The sequence below is a fragment of the Sceloporus undulatus genome, chromosome 2 (assembly GCF_019175285.1).
Source record: "Sceloporus undulatus isolate JIND9_A2432 ecotype Alabama chromosome 2, SceUnd_v1.1, whole genome shotgun sequence".
NCBI classification, from domain to species: Eukaryota; Metazoa; Chordata; class Lepidosauria; order Squamata; family Phrynosomatidae; genus Sceloporus; species Sceloporus undulatus.
This window is the reverse complement of record NC_056523.1, coordinates 181,885,728-181,907,205: the sequence shown is the minus strand read 5'-3', so window position 1 is coordinate 181,907,205 and position 21,478 is coordinate 181,885,728. Positions and strand designations below refer to the sequence as shown.

At 41.0% G+C, this 21,478-nt stretch overlaps 2 protein-coding genes across 12 annotated transcripts in view; one reads left to right on the top strand and one right to left on the bottom strand.

Annotated features, from left to right (window-relative positions):
• LOC121923663 (gametocyte-specific factor 1-like) overlaps positions 1-3,209 on the top strand; it is a 27,451-nt gene extending 24,242 nt beyond the window's left edge. For 10 of the 11 annotated variants that reach the window (XM_042454316.1, XM_042454312.1, XM_042454313.1 and 7 more), the window contains one exon: positions 2,936-3,209. In XM_042454316.1, the coding sequence (XP_042310250.1) occupies positions 2,936-3,032 (97 nt within the window). In that variant the 3' untranslated portion in view covers positions 3,033-3,209. The remainder of the gene's footprint in view (positions 1-2,935) is intronic. The other variant, XM_042454314.1, reaches the window with a different exon arrangement.
• NCKAP1L (NCK associated protein 1 like) overlaps positions 1-19,473 on the bottom strand; it is a 134,269-nt gene extending 114,796 nt beyond the window's left edge. The window contains exon 1 of the mRNA XM_042454311.1: positions 19,039-19,473. The gene's annotated coding sequence lies outside the window, so the exon portion shown is untranslated. The remainder of the gene's footprint in view (positions 1-19,038) is intronic.
• Between the last annotated feature and the right edge of the window lie 2,005 nt (positions 19,474-21,478).

The following is a 21,478-nucleotide window of genomic DNA, read 5'->3' as shown; positions in this document are numbered from 1 at the left end:
GATTGTATAGATGGTCAGTTTCCTAACACACGCTCCCTGCCAGCACACTTTAGGAGCAAAAGCTGTAGCAATAGGTAAACATGTGTGGAACTGCAGACAGAACTCTTAAAATAAAACATATATACTGTATCAGGGTGGGCAACTATGGCAGGCCCAAAAGTCAATCCTCTGCCCTTTTTGAAAGCAGAAACATTAAAAAAAAACAAAAAATTGAGGGCCAGGGAGCCAGGATTGTCTTGGGGGAAGATATTTTCTGCCCCTTGGACCTAGGGTAGTGGTGGCATAGACTGTCACAAAGCAACGCAAAATAAACAAACCCAAAGTGCCCATGAGCCAACTTCTATTTTTAATGATATTTGTTAAGTTAAACAGTGTAGGGGACCACTGAAATGTATTTCAAATGTCAATTGCCAGTTCTTGAAACCTTCAGAAGTAATGCGCCCCTTCCCTTTTTGGCCAGTGCAAGGGCAAGCTGGAGGCATCAAGAGCCATTAATGCAGCTTGAGGAGCAATCCTAGAGCTATACTTTGCCCACCCATAATGTATATCTAGCCAGCTTGAGGTGTACAGAGTATCATGATAAAGATCAAGAATTAGTGTGAATAATGAGGTGATCACGTTTGCTGCTGACACTTCGTTTGTTAAGTGGTGAAGAGAAAAATGTTGAGAAGTGCTCAAGAAGAATTTCTCCAACATGAGAGAATGTGCATTAAAAGTTCAAATTAAAATTTAGTTTAAACAAATGTAAAGGTATGCATGTTAAGACCAAAATATACCAACTTCACGCATACACTGACAAGTGAGTTGGCAGCAACTAACCACAAAAGAGATCTTGGGGTTGAGACAGATGGCTTAATGGAAGTGCAAAATGCTGATACAGTGGTGCCTCGGGTTACGAAAGTAATTCGTTCCGCGGCCGCTTTCGTAACCCGAAAAGCCTTCGTAAGCCGAATTGCCATAGGCGCTAATGGGGAAAAGCCGCGTTTCGTGCGAAAAAGCGCCGAAAAGCACCAAAAATTTTCTTCGTAACCCGAAAAAACATTCGTAACCCGGAACAATGATTTCCAATGGGATTTTTTCGTATCCCGAAAATTTCGTAACCTGGGTATTTCGTATCCCGAGGTACCACTGTATTAGAAGTGGGCAATTGCAGCAGGTCTAGGGACCAGTTTTTTTAATAGTGCAGTTTGTAGCTACTGTTCTAAAAACTGATATAATTGAGAAAAGTTAGCACACCAATAGAATCTTACATAAATCCAGTGTGACCACATGTGGAATACTGTGCAAGAGTTATGTTCAGTGCACCTATAGAGGATATTGTAGACCTGGCAAAGGTACAGAAAAGAGCAAACAAAATTATGAAGCTGGTGGGGGGGGGGTGAGTAAGAGGAGACATGACAGAACTACATCCTATATATACTCATGTATAAGTCCAGAAATTTTAGTCAAAAAATTGGCCCCCAAAAACAGTCAACTTATCCATGGGTCAATGTAAGTACTGTACTTTAATTCTTATATAAAAAAGGAACCATCCTCTGTGAAAGGCAAAAATATAATCTGTCTTTGAAGCACTGCCCCCCGCTCCTCTATCTCATCCATCCCACCTTTAGTGTGAGCAAAAAGCTATGCCTGGTGGATTTTTGTACATTTTTGGCATCATTTTTCTTTGCTTCATCCTTTAAATCTTTTTTTTTCCCCATGCCCGTGAGTTTTACCCTCAGCTTTTCCATGGGTCACATGAAAATCCCTAATTTTGTCCCCAAAATCTGCCCTCAATTTATACATGAAATTGACTTAGTTGAGTATATATGGTAGTTATGAATCTTTCACAATGCTAAAACCCAGGGCCATCCACTGAAATTGAATGATGGGAGATTTGGGTGGGATAAAAAGAAGCACTTTTTCATACAGCCCATAATTAAACCGAGGAACAGTCACAAGATGTAGTGATGGCTTTCCAGCTTGGCAGCTTTAAAAGAGCATTTGATAAACGTACAGAAGTTAGAGTCATCATTTAGCTACAAGAGTGGCTAATTTATCACTTCTGTTATGAGAGACAGTCTGCATCTATACGCTGTGGAAAGGAAGATGGAGGGTGCAGTTGCACTCATGTTCTGTTGATGGGCTTCCCATGGGCAACTGGTTGGCTGTTGTGTTGACAGAACATTAAATTAGACAAGCCCTTGGTCCGATGCAACATATCTCATTTTAAATCAGCCCAAAGGTTAAAAAATCAAGAAGCTTTTTAAGATGATCCAGAAGAGCTATCAAAAATGGGACAGAACTTGGTGGGGGGTGGAACAGAAGTATAGAAAAATTCAGATTAAGCAGAAACATACAGCTTTGAGGAAAGCATAGGCTTTTCTCTCCTTTCTGGGAGAAATCCTGCGCATCCTAACTGAAACAAAACAAAAAGCAATGTATAAGTATAAAAAGTTCCCTGTTATCTTATTCCAGGGTTTACGGTCCAGAACATTTGTGTATATGGTCTTTATCTTCCATATGTGTGGGAATAATAACAGTCTGCCCGAATGTGCTACTATGAGTGCAAACAATAACTAGCAATTGTCTACAGCAGGTGGACATCCTTCTCCACAAACAGCTGTAAAGGCTGTTCAACAGTGGAACACACTCCCTCGGAGTGTGGTGGAGGCTCCTTTCTGGGAGGACTTTAAACAGAGGCTGGATAGCCATCTGTCGGGTAACAGTACTGTTAACAGTCATATTTTTGGCAGGTCCTGGGGTAAGGAAATGCTCTCCTCACGTTCTTCAAAGTTGATGTATGTAAAAGTTGTAGAACAGATTATGCAGCTCCCCCCCAACTCTCAAACATTATTAGCATTAGAGAACATTATTGTAAGAAGACTTCAGAATAATTGCAGGCCAAGACATTAATGCATCAAAACTAATACTCACTTCCAAATATTTTTTACAGGCATGCCGGGAAATCGCACAAAAAGAAGAATTCAAGACTAATTTTTAAAGTAACTGCAGCAGACCTTTTAAACCAACTTTTTAAAATTGCCTTTTAAAACCATCAGTTCCAGTTTTAAAATAAATTGTTGCCTGCCTGCAGTGTTATTTCTTTAAATCCTGTCTTCTCTTCCAAGGACTCAGGGCCACAAGCATGGTCCTATAGTCCTCCAGCCACCAACCTTCATCTCCTACATATGTTCTTCCGCAACCATAGTTAGAACTGAACTGCTCACCTTATCACCATACCTACAAGTTTTACCATTTGCCCATTTTGGTTGGCCAATAAAGGTATCACTGATGGATTTTTGTTTGGATTTTATAAATGGCCAACACTGCTACCCTTGCACAGTTTTCTCATTTGTTAGTCTTGTGCTTTTCTTCAGTTTTGTGTACTTTGTGCAACTATGGCTGATGCTTAAAATATCCTGCTTAATGACATTATCAGAGCTTATAGCATCACCAACACTTGCCTCTTGTGACATCACTACATTTCAGATTTTGTCCCGGAAGTCCCAGAGCCTGGGATAGTCTTAATCTTATAACAATGGTATAAAAGAAGTCCTTTCTCTATTTCAACAGTTGACAGTTCAATCTTATACTGGAAGGAAAGTGAGATTCTGTCAGTTGTCAAAATTTACAATTTCTATGATGGGAAATCAATCTCAACAAGATGAAGTAGTGTAATCCTATGAGTATTGAGAAAATGGGAAATTCCATGTTAAGTATGACTGGAAAAGGAATATTTAAGACTAGCTTCAGAAGATTTACCATCTTAACGTCCATATCGAAATGCAAAGGGATCTTGTAGCCCCTTTGAGACTAAAGGCCAGTATAGACAGGCCAAAATAAAGCTGCTTCAAGTCACTTTGGAGGTATGCTGTTTAAATGACACATGTGTCAAGAGGCTAGAAGCTGCCTCAACACTGCACTCCAGTCCTTAGGACTGGGCCGTGGCTTTGGCATGGCTTCCAGCCTCTTAGGACACATGCATCATTTAAACAGCATACCTCCAAAGTGACCTGAAGCAGCTTTATTTTGTCCTGTCTGTATGGGCTCTAACTGAAAGAAGGTGGTAACATGAGCTTTCATAGATTTGAGCCTACATCCTCAGAAGCATTTGAGCTCATGCTACCAACTTTCTTTCAGTTAGTCTCAAAGGTGCTACAAGATCCCTTTACATGCTGATTTTCCAGGGGAACACACCTTTGTCTTTCTAACACTTTGAAATCTAAAGTGAGGCAAGTAATGATCAGGAAAGCGCTCTTTCCTGGCTGTGCCACCCTATTCAAAGAATATTTTCCCCAAAAAAAGAGAGCCATATATGTAACTACAGTAGGCCCTTGCTATCTGCTGGGATTTGGTTCCAGGACCACCACACCTATGGATACCTAAATCTGTGGGTACTCAGGTTCCATGATATACAATGGCATAGTAAAATGGTGTCCTTTGAACATAATGGCAAAATCAAGATTAGCATTTTGGAATTTATATATTTTTAAGTAATTTCCAGGTGTGGGTGCTTGGATCTTTGGATAAAGCCTCTCTGGATGTGGAGGGCTAACTATATCCACCAGCTAATTGGGGAAATCTTGAAGCACTGTTGGATACACCCCTTCTTTTTAACTGGCCCTTGCCTGCCAGTTCCAGTCCCCCCTCCTTTTCCTATCAGCTAGTTCAATTGTATGTGACTACTAAGCACTCTTAGTCCTCACTTGGCTGTGTTAGACCAGAGCAAAACCCTAAAACATTTATTTATTTATTTTAAAAAAAAAAAGGAGATGTGGGGAGAGAGTTCTGTATTAGTTCTTAGCTTAACCAGCTGTAGTGCTGAATTAATGCACTGAACTCCATTCAGTGTGCATTCACACACACTTGGCAATAAACCACAAAGAACACATTCAAGCTTACTTGCAAAAACATGCAAAGGAGTGCACTTAAATTGTTTAGTAAGATCAGATACCACTGTCGTCATCCAGTAGTGATCATATTCATTACTTCCTACTTACTGCCTTCCCTTCACAAGGATCATGTCACATGCAATCTCCAGCACACTCCCCTATGATAAAAAGAACTGTCACCCCTAGCACACTGTTTTGTCACAATGCTTGGCTTTAAATAAACTGTAGACTCCTATGAATGGTGTCAAGTTGTCTTCCGATAATATGCAGCAACATCTAGGGTTTAACTAAAATGCCTCCCAACACACTCTACCATCTCAGTCACTGCAAAGAGACAAATCGCATGCTCTGTCCAGCTACTCTGCTGAGGAAATGTCTCTAACCTCTTTCTCAGACAAAATCAACAGATGGTACCTAACCCTGGATGCAGTACAGTCCATAGAAGAGAAGCTATTCTCCTCTACAGTTTCGTTGGAACAGTTGCATCACCAGCAATATCTAAACCATCCTTTGCCAATGTGGTGAGCTCCAAATGTGCTGGCTTACAAATCCCATGATCCTGCAGTTAGCACAGCTGTTCTAAAGGCAGAGGAGTGAATGTTTCTCATCCTCCTTCCAACCCTTCATATGACAACACTTTTTTTTTAATGAATCATACATTTATTTTCTATTTCACATTATCAGCCACCTGTTTGAGGCTTACTGTCTGAGAAAAAGAGATTAATATTTTAAATAACTTTTAGAATCACCTAAAAGATCAAAGAAAATGAGCAAACTTGCATATTCACAGGAAAGCACTTCATTAGACAGTTCGGTTTAATGCCTCTATTTCTACCTGTCCTTAAGATGACTTGGAAGCAAACAGAAGGTGTTTTTCTTTTTTAAACCAGGACAAGCCAATAAGGCTCTCTCCACTCCCTTTTTTATTTATCTCCAGCCTGGATGGTAGGTGACCTTGAACAGGATTCATTCTGTGACCTTTTTGTTGGTCCTAATAAAGATGTTCTGCCCCTGTGGCTATTGCCATTTATTTTATCAAACCTGTTGTTTGTTTTGACTTCAAAGCTTTGATTCAAACCAGCCACTTTGAAGACTCAAAAGGTGGTGAAAAAAACCCTACTGCCTCCATCAGCCTATTCCAAGTTGCCCTTGTAGGTTAAATACTGTATCATTTATACTCCAAAACTGTCTTGGTCTTGATTCCAGTTCTTGGCTATTTTAGAGCTTAGAAAATGGACAGAAAGAGTTTGCCCAGTCCCTAGACAAGACTCCCACCATGCGGCTGGAGGAAACGGCTTGCTATTGATTAATCAATTGTGAACGGTCATATCTAATTCAAGTCAACTCTCTTTAACTTAAAAAGATTTTTGTTTAAGCATGACGCTTCTTAAAATCCTCCAGTCTCCTATTTGCATTTTTGAATTATGCTACCAGCAGGATCTCCGCAAGAGAGATTGAGCATTTTTAAAACCACTGATGTGGAAAAGAGGAAGATTACTGCACGCAGACAGCAGCTCCCCTGTAATTTTATTTTGACATAAGCTGTCAGGGTTTCTTCTGCCCTGTTTCAGGTTTTATTGAATTGCAACACAAGTCTTAGGGAAAGTGCACCACAGCAAGAGAGCAATTCACTTTTCAAGGTCCATCTTTTCTTTGGCTCAGGGGATTTATCTTGCTCTCAAGGAAGACAACCTTGAGAAGGTCAAAAATAAAAATGGCTCAAATCAGGATGAGTACTTTCAGTTCTTGTAAAGCTTTTAATTGTCTTGTTTTCTTCTCACCCTCCCCATCCAGAAGGGAAGCTAAGGCTGTGTTTTTGCTCAGATAAGAGTGTAATGTTTTATCTTACATGTCTTTATCACAGACTTCAGGAAGCCTGAGCCATCTGTATACCCTCCAACATTTCACCAGTGAAAACTAGAACACCTGTAGCCAAGCAACATCAGAGTGTGGCAAGAGTTATTAATGAGGAAGAACACACAGACTTGGAAAGGCTGCAACAGTTCACTTTTGACTCAGCCTACTGGGAAGTGAAGGGCCTAAATCCCCTAAAGGCACCAGATCCTTCTAATCCTGGAAACTAAGCAGGGTCAGTCCTGGTTAGTACTTGGATGTTAGTACTTGGATGTACAATGAATGTCAAGCGCTGTAGACTATATTTCAGAGGAAGGAACTGGCAAAAGCACCTCTGAGTATTTCTTACCTAAGAAGATCCTATGAAATTTTGGGGGTCACTTTAAGATGACAGGCAACTTGAAAGCACACACCCACACACTGAGAAGGGCAGGATTCTGTCCCTCTTCCATGCTGAGACCAAAGTACGTTTGCTCTTGGAACTCAGATCCAAAACACACTGCATACTTAATCCAGTTTGAGACTGCTTTAACTGCCCTGGCTCAATGCTAGGGAATTATGGGAACTGTAGTTTTGTCAGACACTGAGCATTCTCTATCAGAGAGCTCTGGTGCCACAAAAAACTACAATTCCAACATTTCCTATCACTGAACCAGGACAGTTAAAGCAGTCTCAAACTAAATTATTTCTGCAGTGTGGTTTGGACCTCAGTTTGTATATTAAAGTAAATTGAGGACAAGGGGGGAAAGTGGGAAGAGAACAGAGAAACTGGGACATTTTAAAAGCAGCTATAAAAATTGGATGACAGTATTAATTGAGGCTGACACTTCCAAATCAAATGGAGGAAATTCATTTGGTCAGCTTTTGTTGCAAATTACCATCCTACCTGGATATTATTGTTATTATTGTTATTGTTATTAACATTATTGTATCCAGAGAAACAGCTGTGAGCATGAAGTTGTTGATAAGATGGAGCCAAGCACCAGCAAGGCATACGTGTGCTGTCAGCCTCAATATCAGATGTATAAATTTGACATGATATTGAGGCCTATCCCATATTGTTAAGAGTTCTCATCCAGTGAGATGTGCTGTATCTTTAAGTGTTCTGATGCAACAAGATAGAACACAGCTCACCTGTTGTTCAGCGTGACCTAGAGATCTTCTAGCCAAGGCAGCAGCTGGAAACTAGAGGGGAAAAATATGCAGGAGCAGAGATGGTTATCTTGTGTCTCTCGGCACCAGGGAATTTTTAAAATTTAGTCCCAGTTTCCAAATGGCACCAAGCATCCCTTCATGTGGATGCTATGAAGACAAAACTACCCTATGCATATGCAATGTTATTTGATAATTAAGAAAAACATGCCCAATTTTTCCAGCCAGTATAAACTAAAGAACAGTGTTAAGGTAATTAATCACTCACAGTCCCCTGAAGTGAAGCCTGTCCAGCGGCTGGTGCCATTTGCCTGGGGCAAACTGCAGACTACAATGTTGGCTTCTACAGTATTAGCTAGTTGTATTTTTAAAGTAATTTATGCATGAGGGAGATTGTGATAAATTCCAGACTAATAAAATAAGGTGTAATTAGGTGAACATGATTTAGTCTTGAATTACTGGGCATTGTTCTTTGTGAACTGTTGTCTGTGACAACTCAGAGCTTGCATCTCACCTGCTTAGAGGCTGACAATTTGGAATCATCCCTCATGTTACGAAAAACCCAGGCTTGCAAACAAACACTAGCACAGGAAAAAGCAGACTAAATTAGAACACAACTTCATCTTGTTTCTTTTTTCCTTGTAGGGAATATTTTATATGGAAAAGCATTAAGAAATGTAGTGAGAAAGGGTACTTTCCACTCTGCCACTACAGAATTCTGCTTCACTTGTTCCTCCCTTTTTGCGGACTTGGAGTCTGTAGTCTTGCTCTTCGCGGGAGGGACAAGTCGGGTGGGATAAAATGGTGGGTGTGTGCCTTGGGGGCACACACCATTATTTCCAATGGGACTTGAATATTTGCAAGTCGCCATTTGCGGCAGGGGGGTCCTGAATGGATCCTCGCGAATTGTGAGGGCCATTGTATTTCATTCTGCTGCTATGTGTAGACAGTGATTCTCAATGTTTGTCCTCCAGACATTTTGATCTTCAACTCTCAGAATTCTTGAGCATTGGCCATGCTAGCTGGTACTTGTGGGAGTGAAATCCAAAACATCTGGACAACCAAAGATTGAGAACCATTTGAGTATAAAATATCTCTGACTGAACTGCCAGTACCTTTTCTCTTACCATTAATTGAGTACACAATCTTAAACCAGCCACTGTCCTGGGGTTGGGAAATGTGTGACCACCCAGATTTTGCTGGATTACAAGCCCTAACTTTGTTGAGCATTATGAATGCCTGTCTTGTTTTCTACTCTGAGACACATGACATTTAGTTTCAAATTTAATTAATTAATTAATTTAGTTCCTAAAGAAACTATGTATTACCTTGAAGAAATCATGGCTTCCTGAAATAGTCCAATGCATCATTAACTTCTTGCCTGTTCTCCTAAAAGAAAAACGTTTTTTTTTAAATCCCCAGGCAAGAACTAAATGTACAGCTCTGCTATTTATTATTTATTTTAAAAAGGTGGGTCTTCTTTCATACCAAGAGCCGCCTTAAAGCACCTAATCCTAAACCAAGAAAAGCAGTAGACTCCTAGAATATCAGCACAAATACCTTCTCCATCAGTATTAATATTAGTATTACTCCTTGGCTAATTTTAAGGCCGAATTGAAGACACTCTTGTTTAGGGAGAGACTCCAAATTACTGCTTGTTAATCTGCTACTTACTTTGTCTTTACTGTATACTAGTTAGTATTATTTTAAAGATATTTTAGTCACGTAATGTTGTTTAGATTGTACGCCACTTGGCAAGTTTTTATTCTTTTTATTTCCTTATTTTATTTGACCCTTACTATGTAAAGTGCTGTTACAATGGTCTATAAATAAATGTTAATAATAATAATAACAACAACAACAACAATAGCTGAAGTGATGGTCCATGGACTGGTGCTGGTCCCTCGGCCATTGGCTGTCAATCCCTAGTGATTTTCCAGAAAATAAAGTAACGACAGTAACCAATGGACACAAATATGAAACCATGCTTGGCACATTAGTAAAAAATATTAACTAGTCCCCTGGCCCATCAGATAAGTTGGGAAACACTGTACGCAAAGATTCTTGCAGCACATTTGGGACTAACTAAAAGATTTTTCTAGACTAACACAGCTATGTCTTTGAATTGTACCACCTTGGGAAACATTGCTCTACATCATTTGATAACTCATGGTTGAATTTATCAACTAAAAGGCATTGTGTTTGAAGTTAGATGACTTATGCACCCCAAAATGATGATATCATTTGACACATATATGGAAGTAATGGTGCATCTGTGCAATTCATTTTAGATGTTTGTCTTGATCCAGGTCTTTTCCATGTTTCCCACATAAATCCACTTCTTCCTGAAGCTGGGAGCTATAATTTTCACAGTTCTTAAGAAAGGCTGAATTGGCACCTTTCCACAATAAAGATCTCTCACTATCTCATACAGCACAGATCTCTCACTATCTTGCATCTTATCTATATGCTTTAAAAGGTAGAGAACTTGAGAAATTACACTTAATGGACAGACCACCACAATTTCACAAAGAAAAAGGCAAAAGCTCCAACAATGAAGAAAGGGATGAACAACAACCTGGAGCATGGCAGCTTAAGACTCTGTCATTGAAATATTTGTGCACAAAAGTATATCTCTTATTTTTTTAATGATTTGTTAGAATTACATCATTTCTTAAGATATAATGAGTCTTCTAGATAGTTATTAATCATACCAGGAAAAAGTGTACAATATGTAAAAAAAAAATAACCAACCAATCAATCACTATAAAATTTACAATCCATACATGATAGAATATTTATACCACATATTAAGATTAGTTAGGGTTGACAGATTACAAACATGACAACTCCTCTTCCTTTAATGTAGAAGAGTAGTGGAATGTAATGTAGACGAGTGTAAAAGAGGGAATTTTAGCAGGTGTTGTGTCTTATCTATTGAATGACAAGTCACACCTGCTTGGTTACTATGACATTTTCCATCACAGCTGGATGGTGAAGAAAGCTATTGGAAGAAAATAATTAATCTGAGATGTGGTGCTGGAGAAGAGTTCTGCAGATAATAAGGACAGATAGAAAGACCAACCAATGGGCCTTAGAACAAATCAAGCCTAAACTCTCCCTAGAAGCCAGAATGACCAAACTTAGGCTGTTGTACTTTGGCCACATCATGGGAAGGCATGACTCACTAGAAAAAAGGATGCTGCTTGGAAAAGCAGTGGGTAGTAGGAAAAGAGAAAGACAGATGGTTAGACACAATCAAGGAGGACATGGCACAGCAAGAACTGAGCAGAGCTGCTGAGGATAGGGAGTCTTTAAGGTGTGTCATTCACAGGGTCATCATGAGTTAGGGCTTAATTGATGGCAGTTGACAACAACAACCACCCTCTCCCCTAAATGTCCTAAAGACACCAGGTCCTGTATGCTAACCAGGGTTAGCCTTGCTAATACTTGGATGGGACTGCCAATGAATACCAGCAGCTGTAGGTTGTATTTTAGAGGAAGGAACTGAGCAGGGGGGAAAGGCCCATCTCAGTATTCATTGCCTAAGAAAACCCTATAGTATTAATGGGGTCACCATAAGTTGATAGGGGACTTGAAGCCACATATATACACACAACCTGAACATCAGTTTTGAAAGCTAAAATCATTCTCACAAAGAGGTATTCTTGAAAGGAAGGTCTATGCCTAATTTCCGAATTTCATGAAAGTTTTCCTTATAGGAGTATTAACATCTGAGGTAGTTGTGTCTTTAAAAGCAGCCTGATGAGCAGAGATTAACAAGTGACAAAATTTAGCATCATGCTGTGAAATCCCTCCCCTGCTGATTTCTACACACCAATCTCCTGTCAGAGGCTCAATAGTATATTAGCCAAGTATTTCTCACATATATCTACTGAAAGACATATTAACTGGCACAGTTATTGTTAACTTTATTTATATTTCACCTTCCCCCCCCCAAAAGCAGGATTAAAACCAGCTTACAAATTAAAACAAAGACAACATAGTAATTCGAACACAAAAAGGTCAACATTAAAATAAAATCAAAAGCCATTAAAACCAATTTAAAATGATCAATTAAAATAATAACAAACAATTGAAACAATACAACTAAAAATAATAAAGAACTTTACTAGAAACCTTTTCTTTAAAAAAAATCAGTTCTCAAAAGCCTATGGGAATAAACAAGTCTTGGCCTATTGATTGAAGGACATAATGGAGAGGGCCTTCGAACTTTCATAGCTTGGGCAGCTACCTGGAGTGTTACTAAAGAAAGGTCCCTGCCTGTATGACCACAGAGGATTTATATCAATTCAACTTAGATAAGAAATCAAAATACTTAAGATTTCTCATATCTTGGATCAAACATGATCCAAATGGAGGCTGCGGTCAAGAAATCAGCAAATTAGGAAAGGGAAGGGCAACTATGAAAGAACTAGATAAAATCCTACAGCATAAAGCTACACAGCTGAACACTAGAATCGTTCAAGCCATCATATTCCCTGTTAGCATGTACAGCTGTGTGAGATGGACAGTAAAGAAAGCAGATAGGAAGAAAATTAATTCATCTGAGATGTGGTGCCAGAAAAGAGTGCTGGGGATACCATGGACAGCTATTAAGACAAACAAATGGGTCCTAGAACAGATCAAGTCAAAACTCTCCCTGGAAGCGAAGATGACTAAATTGAGGCTGCTGTACTTTGGCCACATCATGAAAAGGTGTGACTCATTAGAAAAGACAATGATGCTGAGGAAGATAGCGAGAAGTAAGAGAGGGAGGCCACATGCCAGATGAATAGACTCAGTCAGAGAGATTATGGGCCTGAGCAGGGAGGTAAAGGATAGGGGGGCTTGGAGACATCTCATTCACAGGGTCGCTAGGAGTTGAGATTGACTTGAAAGCAGCTAATAACAACAAGCCAGTGTGGTGTATTGGTTTGAGCAATGGATTGGGACTCTGGAAACAAGAATTCGAATCCCTGCTTGGCCTTGGAAACTCACCATGTGATCTTGCCCATCACATTCTCTCAGACTCAGAGGAAAGCAAAGGCAAACCTCCTATGAACAAATCTCACCAAGAAACCCCTGCCTTAGTGTCACCATAAATTGAAAATGTTGTGACAAAAGCACATAACAACAACTTTGTTCGTAACATGCAAAAACAGAACCAACAAAGAAATGGAGTACAATGTGCCATTGGTATACACTGGGGTTTGGTCCCAGGACACACACATGCACATGGACACCAAAATCTGTGGATGCTCAAGTTCTATCAAATACAGTGGTATAGTAAAATGGTGTCCATTATATAAAATGGTAAAATCAATTTGCTATTTTAGAATTTATATATTTTTTAAATATTTTGAAGATATGAATGGTTGAATCCATGGACAAAGAATTTGTGGATATGAAGGCTGAGTGTACATACAGAGACAGAGCAAGTCAAGAACTGTTTCGAAACCGTTCCCAGAAAAGGTGCCCTCTGGAACCTGATGGGAACCCGATGGGAACGCTCGGCGGTGGCGTTCCCTGTGCGGTAAACTAGTGTTCTGGGCCCCATCGGGTTCCCATCACGCTCCGTGCGCGGCCCCGCTCGTGCACGTTAGAACGCATCGGAGGACGTTTTATCCCCGGTGCGGTAAACTTCTTAGAATGAAAACATAAATTAAAAAAATAAAAGAGAAGAATGTATGTTGACTATACATACCCATGAGCTGCAATAGTATGTATACTCTCATTCCCCTCTGTATTTAGTTGTATACTTCTTAGACAACACGAACAAACAACTTCTACCAACATTTAAGGAAGCAATATGTTAATACACCACAATGCCTGAGAACAAGGGAGTACATTTGTGGGTTGTACAGATTAATGCATGGGTAACTTAATAGTGAAGTGGTTTTAGTATTGGACTAGGACTCCTAGAGACTTGGATTTTAATCTCTGCTCAGACATGGAAATCCACAGGTGACTGGCCAAGTCACACACTTTCAGCCTCAGGGGAAGGCAATGGCAAAGCACCTCTGAACAAATCTGGCCAAGAAAACCCCATGATATCTTCACCTTAGGGTCTCCATAAATTGGAAAGGACTTTAAGGCACACAACAACAACTATGGTCACCATAAATTGGAAAAATTTGAAAGCACAGAACACTAACAACAGTTTCTCCAAACCAGGGGTTGGAAACCTATGCCCTCTCCAATGCTGTTTGCTGCCACTCCTATCAGCCCTACCTGGAATAGCTAATGGTGAGGAACTCTTGGAGTTGCAGTACAATAACACATAGATAATCATACCATTCTAACCCATGACCTGAAGGGATGGAAATTCATCTCCCATTGGGGGAGAAAGGTGGGATATAAATCTAATTAGTAAATAAATTACTGTCATAAGTCTGCCTTAAAAAAATAAAGAGCCTGCTAGTCCTGTAGGCATCACACATGACTGCCTTGTTGTTATTTGCCATCAAGCTGGCTTTTACTTATGGTGACCTTATGAATGAAAGATCTTCAAGAGCACTGGTCATCTACCATCCTGCTCTGGTCTTGCAAACTCAGGGCAACCATGTTTTCCTTGACTGAGTCAATCCACATGTGGATTGTGCTGTGTAGAACATTTTGCCATATTTTGGAGCCCCTGCCTTGACCATTTTAGGCCCAGGAGATGCCTTTTTTCAAAACGGTGTGCCCAGAAATCATTTTTCCTTTATGTCTGATTTTTAAAAAGGCCCTTTGTGGGCCTAAAATGGCCTAGGGGGCAAAATGCCCCCACAAAACCCAGAGGGCATTTGACGGCAAAGGAGTGACCTCAGGGGCTGTCCTGAGCAGTGTTGCCAATTTCTGGGGAATTCCCCAGTTTCCAGGTAATAAAAAGTCATTCCAGGTAATTTCCGGGTATTAAAAATTATGGGAAATTTCTGGGGAATCAAACTTTCCTGTTGGGTTATCCTTTCCATTTATGAGGAATTATACCTTCCCATTCAGAAAGAAAGGAGTGGGCAGCATGAGCTTCCCTAGACTTAAGTCCACTTCCTCAGGTGCATTTGGATATAATAATAATAATAATAATAATAATAATAATAATGGGGATGATGATATAGAGAGATGTTGTAGCACCTTTGAGACTCACTGCAAGAAAGGAGTTGGCAGCATGAGCTTTCCTAGACTTATGTTCACTTCCTCAGGTGCATTTGAAAATAATAATAATAATAATAAGAGAGATCTTGTAGCACCTTTGAGACTCACTGAAAGAAAGAAGTTGGCAGCATGAGCCTGCCTAGACTTAAACGTACTTCCTCAGATGCATGGGAACTGTAGTTTATTGTGGCACCAGAGCTCTTTCTCACAAAACTACAATTCCCAGGATTCCCTAGCACTGAGCCAGGGCAGTTAAAGTGGTCTCAAACTGGATTATTTCTGCAGTATGGATTGGACCTTGAGCATTTTTAATAACTAAGGTCCAAAACACACTGCAGAAATAATCCAGTTAGAAACCTCTTTAACTGCCCTGGCTCAGTGCTAGGGAATCCTGGGAATTGTAGTTTTTTGTGGCATCAGAGCTCTTTCTCACAGAAGGCTCAATGTCTCACAAAACTACAACTTCCAGGGTTCCCTAGCTGTCGCGGCAAGGAGATGCAGAGACGAGAGTGGGGTTCACAAGCCTCCTCACAAGCCTCCTCAGCCAGGTTTTTGGCTGGGCTTTTTATTGTCATCTTGCTTACATTAGTCCGTTGTTTGCCTTACAATCATTTGCTAGGTTATGTGCCCTTTTTGCAGTGGAAGCAGGATGTGAAGACCAGCTAAGTCAGCATGGACTTATCTATCTGATTATGGATAAAGCATTGTCATCTTGAGAGAGGGTCACATTCCTGTGGTTTGCCAGCAGAACTGTCACATCTCAATCTTGATGAGCATTGCTATCCTGAGAGAGGGTCGCGACCCCATGGTTTTGCCAATGGGGTTGCCACACCTAGCACTGAGCCAGGGCAGCTAAAGTGGCCTTGAACTGGATTATTTGTGCAATGTGTCTTGGACCCAACTCAGGCTGCATCTTCACTCCCGAGACAATCCAGTTTCATACCGTTTTAACTGTCATGGCTCCATGCTATGGGATCCTGGGATATGTAGCTTGTAGCCTCTTCAAAGCAGTACCCACAAAATTTTATGCAAAAAGAAATAGCTTTAAATGTTTGAAGGGGTCAAATATTATTTTGTTAGTTTTGCTGTCACAGATTAAGGTGTCCTGGGAATTGTAGTTTTATGAGGCATTTAGCCTTCTCTGTCAGGGAGCTCTGGTACCCCAAGAAACTAGAAATCTCAGGATTCCATGACATGAAGCCATGGCTGTTAAAGTGGTGTCACTCACGCTGGATTATTTCTGTAGCATGGATGCAGTTTAAGAGTGCATCTGCAATGCATTGTAGAAATCATGCAGTTTGGTGCCACTCTGGCAGCATCTGCAAATTGCAATGCCAAAATGAACCAATTTGACACTGCTTTAACTGCCATGGCCCAGTGCTATGATATCCTGGGAATTGTAGTTTCTTGTCGCACCAGAGTTTGCTGAGAGAAGGTTAAATGTCTCACAAAACTAGAATTCCCAGGATTCCATAGCACTGAGCCAGGACAGTTAAAAGGGTGTCAAACTGGATTATTTCTGCAGTGTGGTTTCAGCCTAACACATTTCTATTTGGCACAAAGCTTCCTGGACCCCCTTCATGCCAGAAGAAATATCTTAAAAGTATTAGATGGACTGAATGATTCCTTGTTTGGTGCAATGGTAATTTTGAGAGTTGAAATAAGTTACAATTATTTTTTATTCAATTGTGTTTACGTTTATTTGCAAAAGATCCGCCATATTAGCATTATGGGGACTTTCTGGGGATTTTGACTGAATATTCCAGGTAATATTGGGGCATATCAGGGATTTTGGTAAAACATGCCTGGGAATATCTTCAAGGCTTGTTGGCAACACTGGTCCTGAGAGCCACATTTTTCCCACCCCAGGTTTAGAATTCAGAGGCTACTGCACTGCACTTTGTTTAAAAATGAGTTTAGTAAAAATGTTTTTGTTTTTACTTGCCTAACTACAGATTAAAAAATATGTTTTTTAACAAACTATCTACTTTTGCATTAAAGTGGATCTTTTTTTTCCTCAAGAAAAGTTACTGTGTCTTTTAACAGCAGCCTAGAAGGAAAAAATTCAATAGATGCCATTTTCCTTAATACAAGGGTAAAGCGACAGGTTTAGCTGTTGAACCTCTATACAGTATATCATGCAGCCATTAAATACACAAGAGCTGTCCATTATTATTTTCCAATGCAAATAGCTAGCTAGAAGGTGAATAAAAGGCATGGGTATAATATGTTGAGGTGGAGATTAGCCTCAAGTGCAGGTGCTCTGTGTTTTACCAACAATTGCCTGGTTTTCAAAAAACTAAACAGAATAGATTGTTTGCACAGCAACAGCCTCCTCCACACGGAAAAAGAAAGTAATGAATGAAGACTGACTTGGGACTGTTTTCTTGGACGACTCTATCATTTATTTGATTGAAAATTCCATCTTTTTCAGATCTGGGTTAATGACATTTACGGGTCACCGAGCAGCAGAGCAAGCAATTTTACTGTGATTATTGCCGCTTTAAAATCTGAAAATGGATCAGGCATTTTTGACATGTCTGATACAAATAGGAGCCAGGCATGCTTTACAAAATGATCAGAGAATGGGCATACAATAAACCAACTGAAGAGCAGTTCAGCAATCTCACATATCTGTTGCCCAGCGAATTTAAAACCAAGGTCCAGGTTAGAAGCCCAAAACTGCTCTTTTGCATTCAGTCTGAATGCAAGAATAATAACTCGCTGGACTCAGAGAAGTAAGCCACAGTAATAAGTTGCAGTCTTCCAAAAAAGATTGGACTGATTCCACTAGTAGCCACACACAAGGCGAGAGCAGGCCCACTCCACTGTCACTGAATGTTTACTATCCTGATCTGGATCCATAGAGCTCTCTCTTCTCTGCCAGTGTTGGTTTCTTTGTTTGATTTGTATACTGCCTTTCTCTCTGAAGGGACCCAAAGTGGCTCACGGATATAAAAAAAAATTAAAAAGTTAAAACAGTTAAAATCAGTGTAGAAATTACATAAAAATATACAAATGTTAAAAGCATGACTGAAACACACACACAGTACTCCATGAAAACCAATCTGGTATATTATATATCAAATGCCTGCTTAAATAAAAGCGTCTTAGCTTGCTAACGAAAAGCAAACAGGGATGAGACCAGCCTTGCCTCCCGTGAAAGGGAGTTCCAGAGGGTGGGAGCAGCCACCAAGAAGCCACTCTCTCGTGTCCACACCAAGCGAGCCTGGGATGGTGGTGAGACCAAGAGAAAGCCTTCCCCTGAAGATCCTAGTGTTCTGGCAGGTTCATATGGGGAGATACAATTATTTAAATAATCTGGATCTAAGCCATATAGGGCTTGATAGTCATAACCAGCAGTTTGAATTGTACCCGGAAACCAAATCGGTAGCCACTGAAGCTGTTTTAATAAGGAATTTATATGCTCCCTATAACTGACCCTGGTCAGCATTCTGGCTGCAGTTTTCTGAACCCATTTCCAAACAGTTTCCAAAGTCAGCCCTACGTAGAGTGTGCTACAGCAGTCTAAAGGGGATGTAATCAAGGCACATGTCACTGTAGCCAGCTCTGACGTCTCAACTAACCTGCACAGCTGGAGCACAAGTTTTAGCTATGCAAATGCATTCCTAGCCACTGCTGAGACCTGGGCATCCAGGCTCAGAGTGGAGTCTAGGAGGACACCCAAGCTGTGAGCCTCAGATTTCAGGGCAAGTATAACCCCATCCAACAGAGGCAAGGCCCCTGTTCCCTGATCTGCCACCTCTGTCTTCTCTGGAGTAAGTTTCAATTTGTATGCCTTCACCCAGTCTACTACTGACAGCAGACATTGGTTCAGTCCAGAGACAGCTTCCTTGGAATCACATGGAAAGGAGAGATAGTTGGGTGTCATCTGCATATTGGTGACATCATTGAATGGGGGACTTGGAGGTGCCTCATCCACAGGGTTGCTATGAGTCAGGTTTACTTGAGGGCAGCTAACAACAAACAACAAGTGGTACCATAACATTTAATGGAATACCTGACTTCAGTATCTTCTTTCATCATGGTGGTTACTAGTCCCGGTGGTACTTCCAAAGGCGGTGTGTCTCAGTATGGCACTTGCTGAGGAACATGAACGAAATATGTTATTACATGGGGCTCTCACTGCGTAACAGGTAGGCCACTGTAGAAACAGGATGCTGGGCTTTGGTTGGTTTAATACAACTTTAATTTTAATTTTATTCCATTACCTGGTGACCCCAGAGCCAGGGTGGCCCACCCATACCTTCCACCTGACCTGATTTGGTAAGGATAGTTCTGATTAGTCCTCTGTGTCCCACTTTTTTTGCTGCCTAATAAATTCACCCAGTGGGTTTCGTAGCTGAGATGGGAACCAAACCCTGGTCTTTGGAGTATAGTCCAGCACTGAAACCATTACACCATGCTTTCAATACTGAATATTGTCCCCCTGCCCATTAAACAGAGTCCCAGCTCAGCCATGAAACCCAAGTCACACACTCTCAGCCTCAGAGAAAGGCAATGGCAAACCTTCTCTGAACAAATCTTGCCAAGAAAACTCCATTATAACTTTGCCATAGGGTCACCATAAGCTGGAAATGACTTGAAGGCACACAACAACAACAACCCCATTAGACCAGGAGCTCTGGACAAACACACACACATGCCAGTGAGTATAGGGTGTAGTATAGAGCCTTGGCACAGAGTGACCAGATGTCCTCCTTTTCCAGGACATACCCTACATTGAAACCATCTCCCCAGGAGAAATTTCAAAACGTCCTCCATTCTAAGCATAATTAAGAAGAATGCATTTATATTTAGATGCATGTTTTTATCTTTTATTTGGTAACAGCCTCCATTTCTTACAATGGCCTCCCTTTTGGTTAGGACATCTGATCACCCTGCCTTGGCTGTTAAAGTGGTGTCAAACTGCTTTAATTCTGCAGTGTAGAGGCAGCCTCCCATGACGTTATCAAACCAAGTTTTCCTCCTTTATTCTATACTGAGACTGAGGCAAGGCCAAACCTATCCTCATCCCTCGACTTCCCATTAAAAATTCCTTCCTTCGTCACAACCCTTGTTGGTGCAAACAGGGAGGGCAGGAAGAAAAGCTGTGGGCCATAACATTTATTCCAGTGCTGGACTTTGTTGTTGCTCTTGTTGTTGTGTGCCTTCAAGTTGTTTCCGATTTATGGCAACCCTAAGTCAATCCTACCACAGGGTTTTCTTGGTGAGATTTTATCCACAGGTTTGCCATTGCCTTTCCCTGAGGCTGAGAGAGTGTGACTTGCCCAAGATTAGCCAGTGGGTTTCATGGCAATGTCAGGAATTGAACCCTGGTCCCCAGAGTCCAACACTCAAACTACTACACCACACCAGCTCTTCCAACCCTATGAGTTTTTCTTTAGACAATCTTTTTAGACCAATCTGGAAGAGCCCTTTATTTTTTAAAATTTGAACAGCATCCTCTCTGCCAGTGATGTCCAAAGTTTGGGTCCTCCAGATGTTTTGGACATCTGTTCCCAGAATTCCTCACTGTTGACCAAGCTGGCAGGGGCTTCTGGGATCTGAAGTCCAAAAACCTGGAGAACTAGTTTGGGAACCATTGCTGTATGCAATTGCAGTAGTTGAGGGAGAAGGGAGGGAATTGATGGAATGTATTTTAGTATATGTTGCATTTTATATTGTACAGTATTTTATCTGTTATTGTAAGCCACCTCGATCCTGTGGGAGAGGTGGCATATAATTAAATTATTATTATTATCAATGTTGTTGTTTTGTGCCTTCAAGCTGTTTCCAACTCATGGTGACCCTAAGCCAGGTGAGCCTATCTTGGGGTTTTTTGTTTGTTTGTTTTTTGCAAGATTTGTTCAGAGGAGGTTTGCCATTGCCTTCAAACTCCTCTGAACAAACCTTGCCAAGAAAGCCCCATGATAGGGAGTCCCCATAACTGGGAAGGGACTTGGAGGCACACAATATTCACAACACTTTCTCCAGCCCCAAAGGCCTCAATATGGCCCTTGCTGAGTTGGAACAGGAGGGGAAGGGGTTACATGGCCGCCTTGGGTCCCCTGGGAGGAGAAAGGCGGGAGGTTAAAGTAACCAATTGACATGAAAAGGTCGCCTAAGAAGAAGAAGGACCAGGGCAGCAGGGAAACTAGGGAGGGCAGGAAGATCCCATGCCTCTCTCTCTCTCCCTCTCTCTCCGCCTCCTCTTTTGGGGTATAAAAAGGGATTGGGAAGTCCCCACGTGGCAGCAGCAGAGCCAGGCTCCAGGAGGGAGAGCTCCCTTTTGCCCTGTCTGCACTTGGTTACCACGACGAGAGCGCTTCCAAAGCGAAGAAGAAGAAGGGCTTCAGAGGCTCCCCTGCGAGAGCCTTCCCTTCCTCAAGGTGCTTTGCAAGACAAGAGTACTCACTTCTGTGGCAGGAGATTTTGTCTCTGGACTTATGCACCACTAT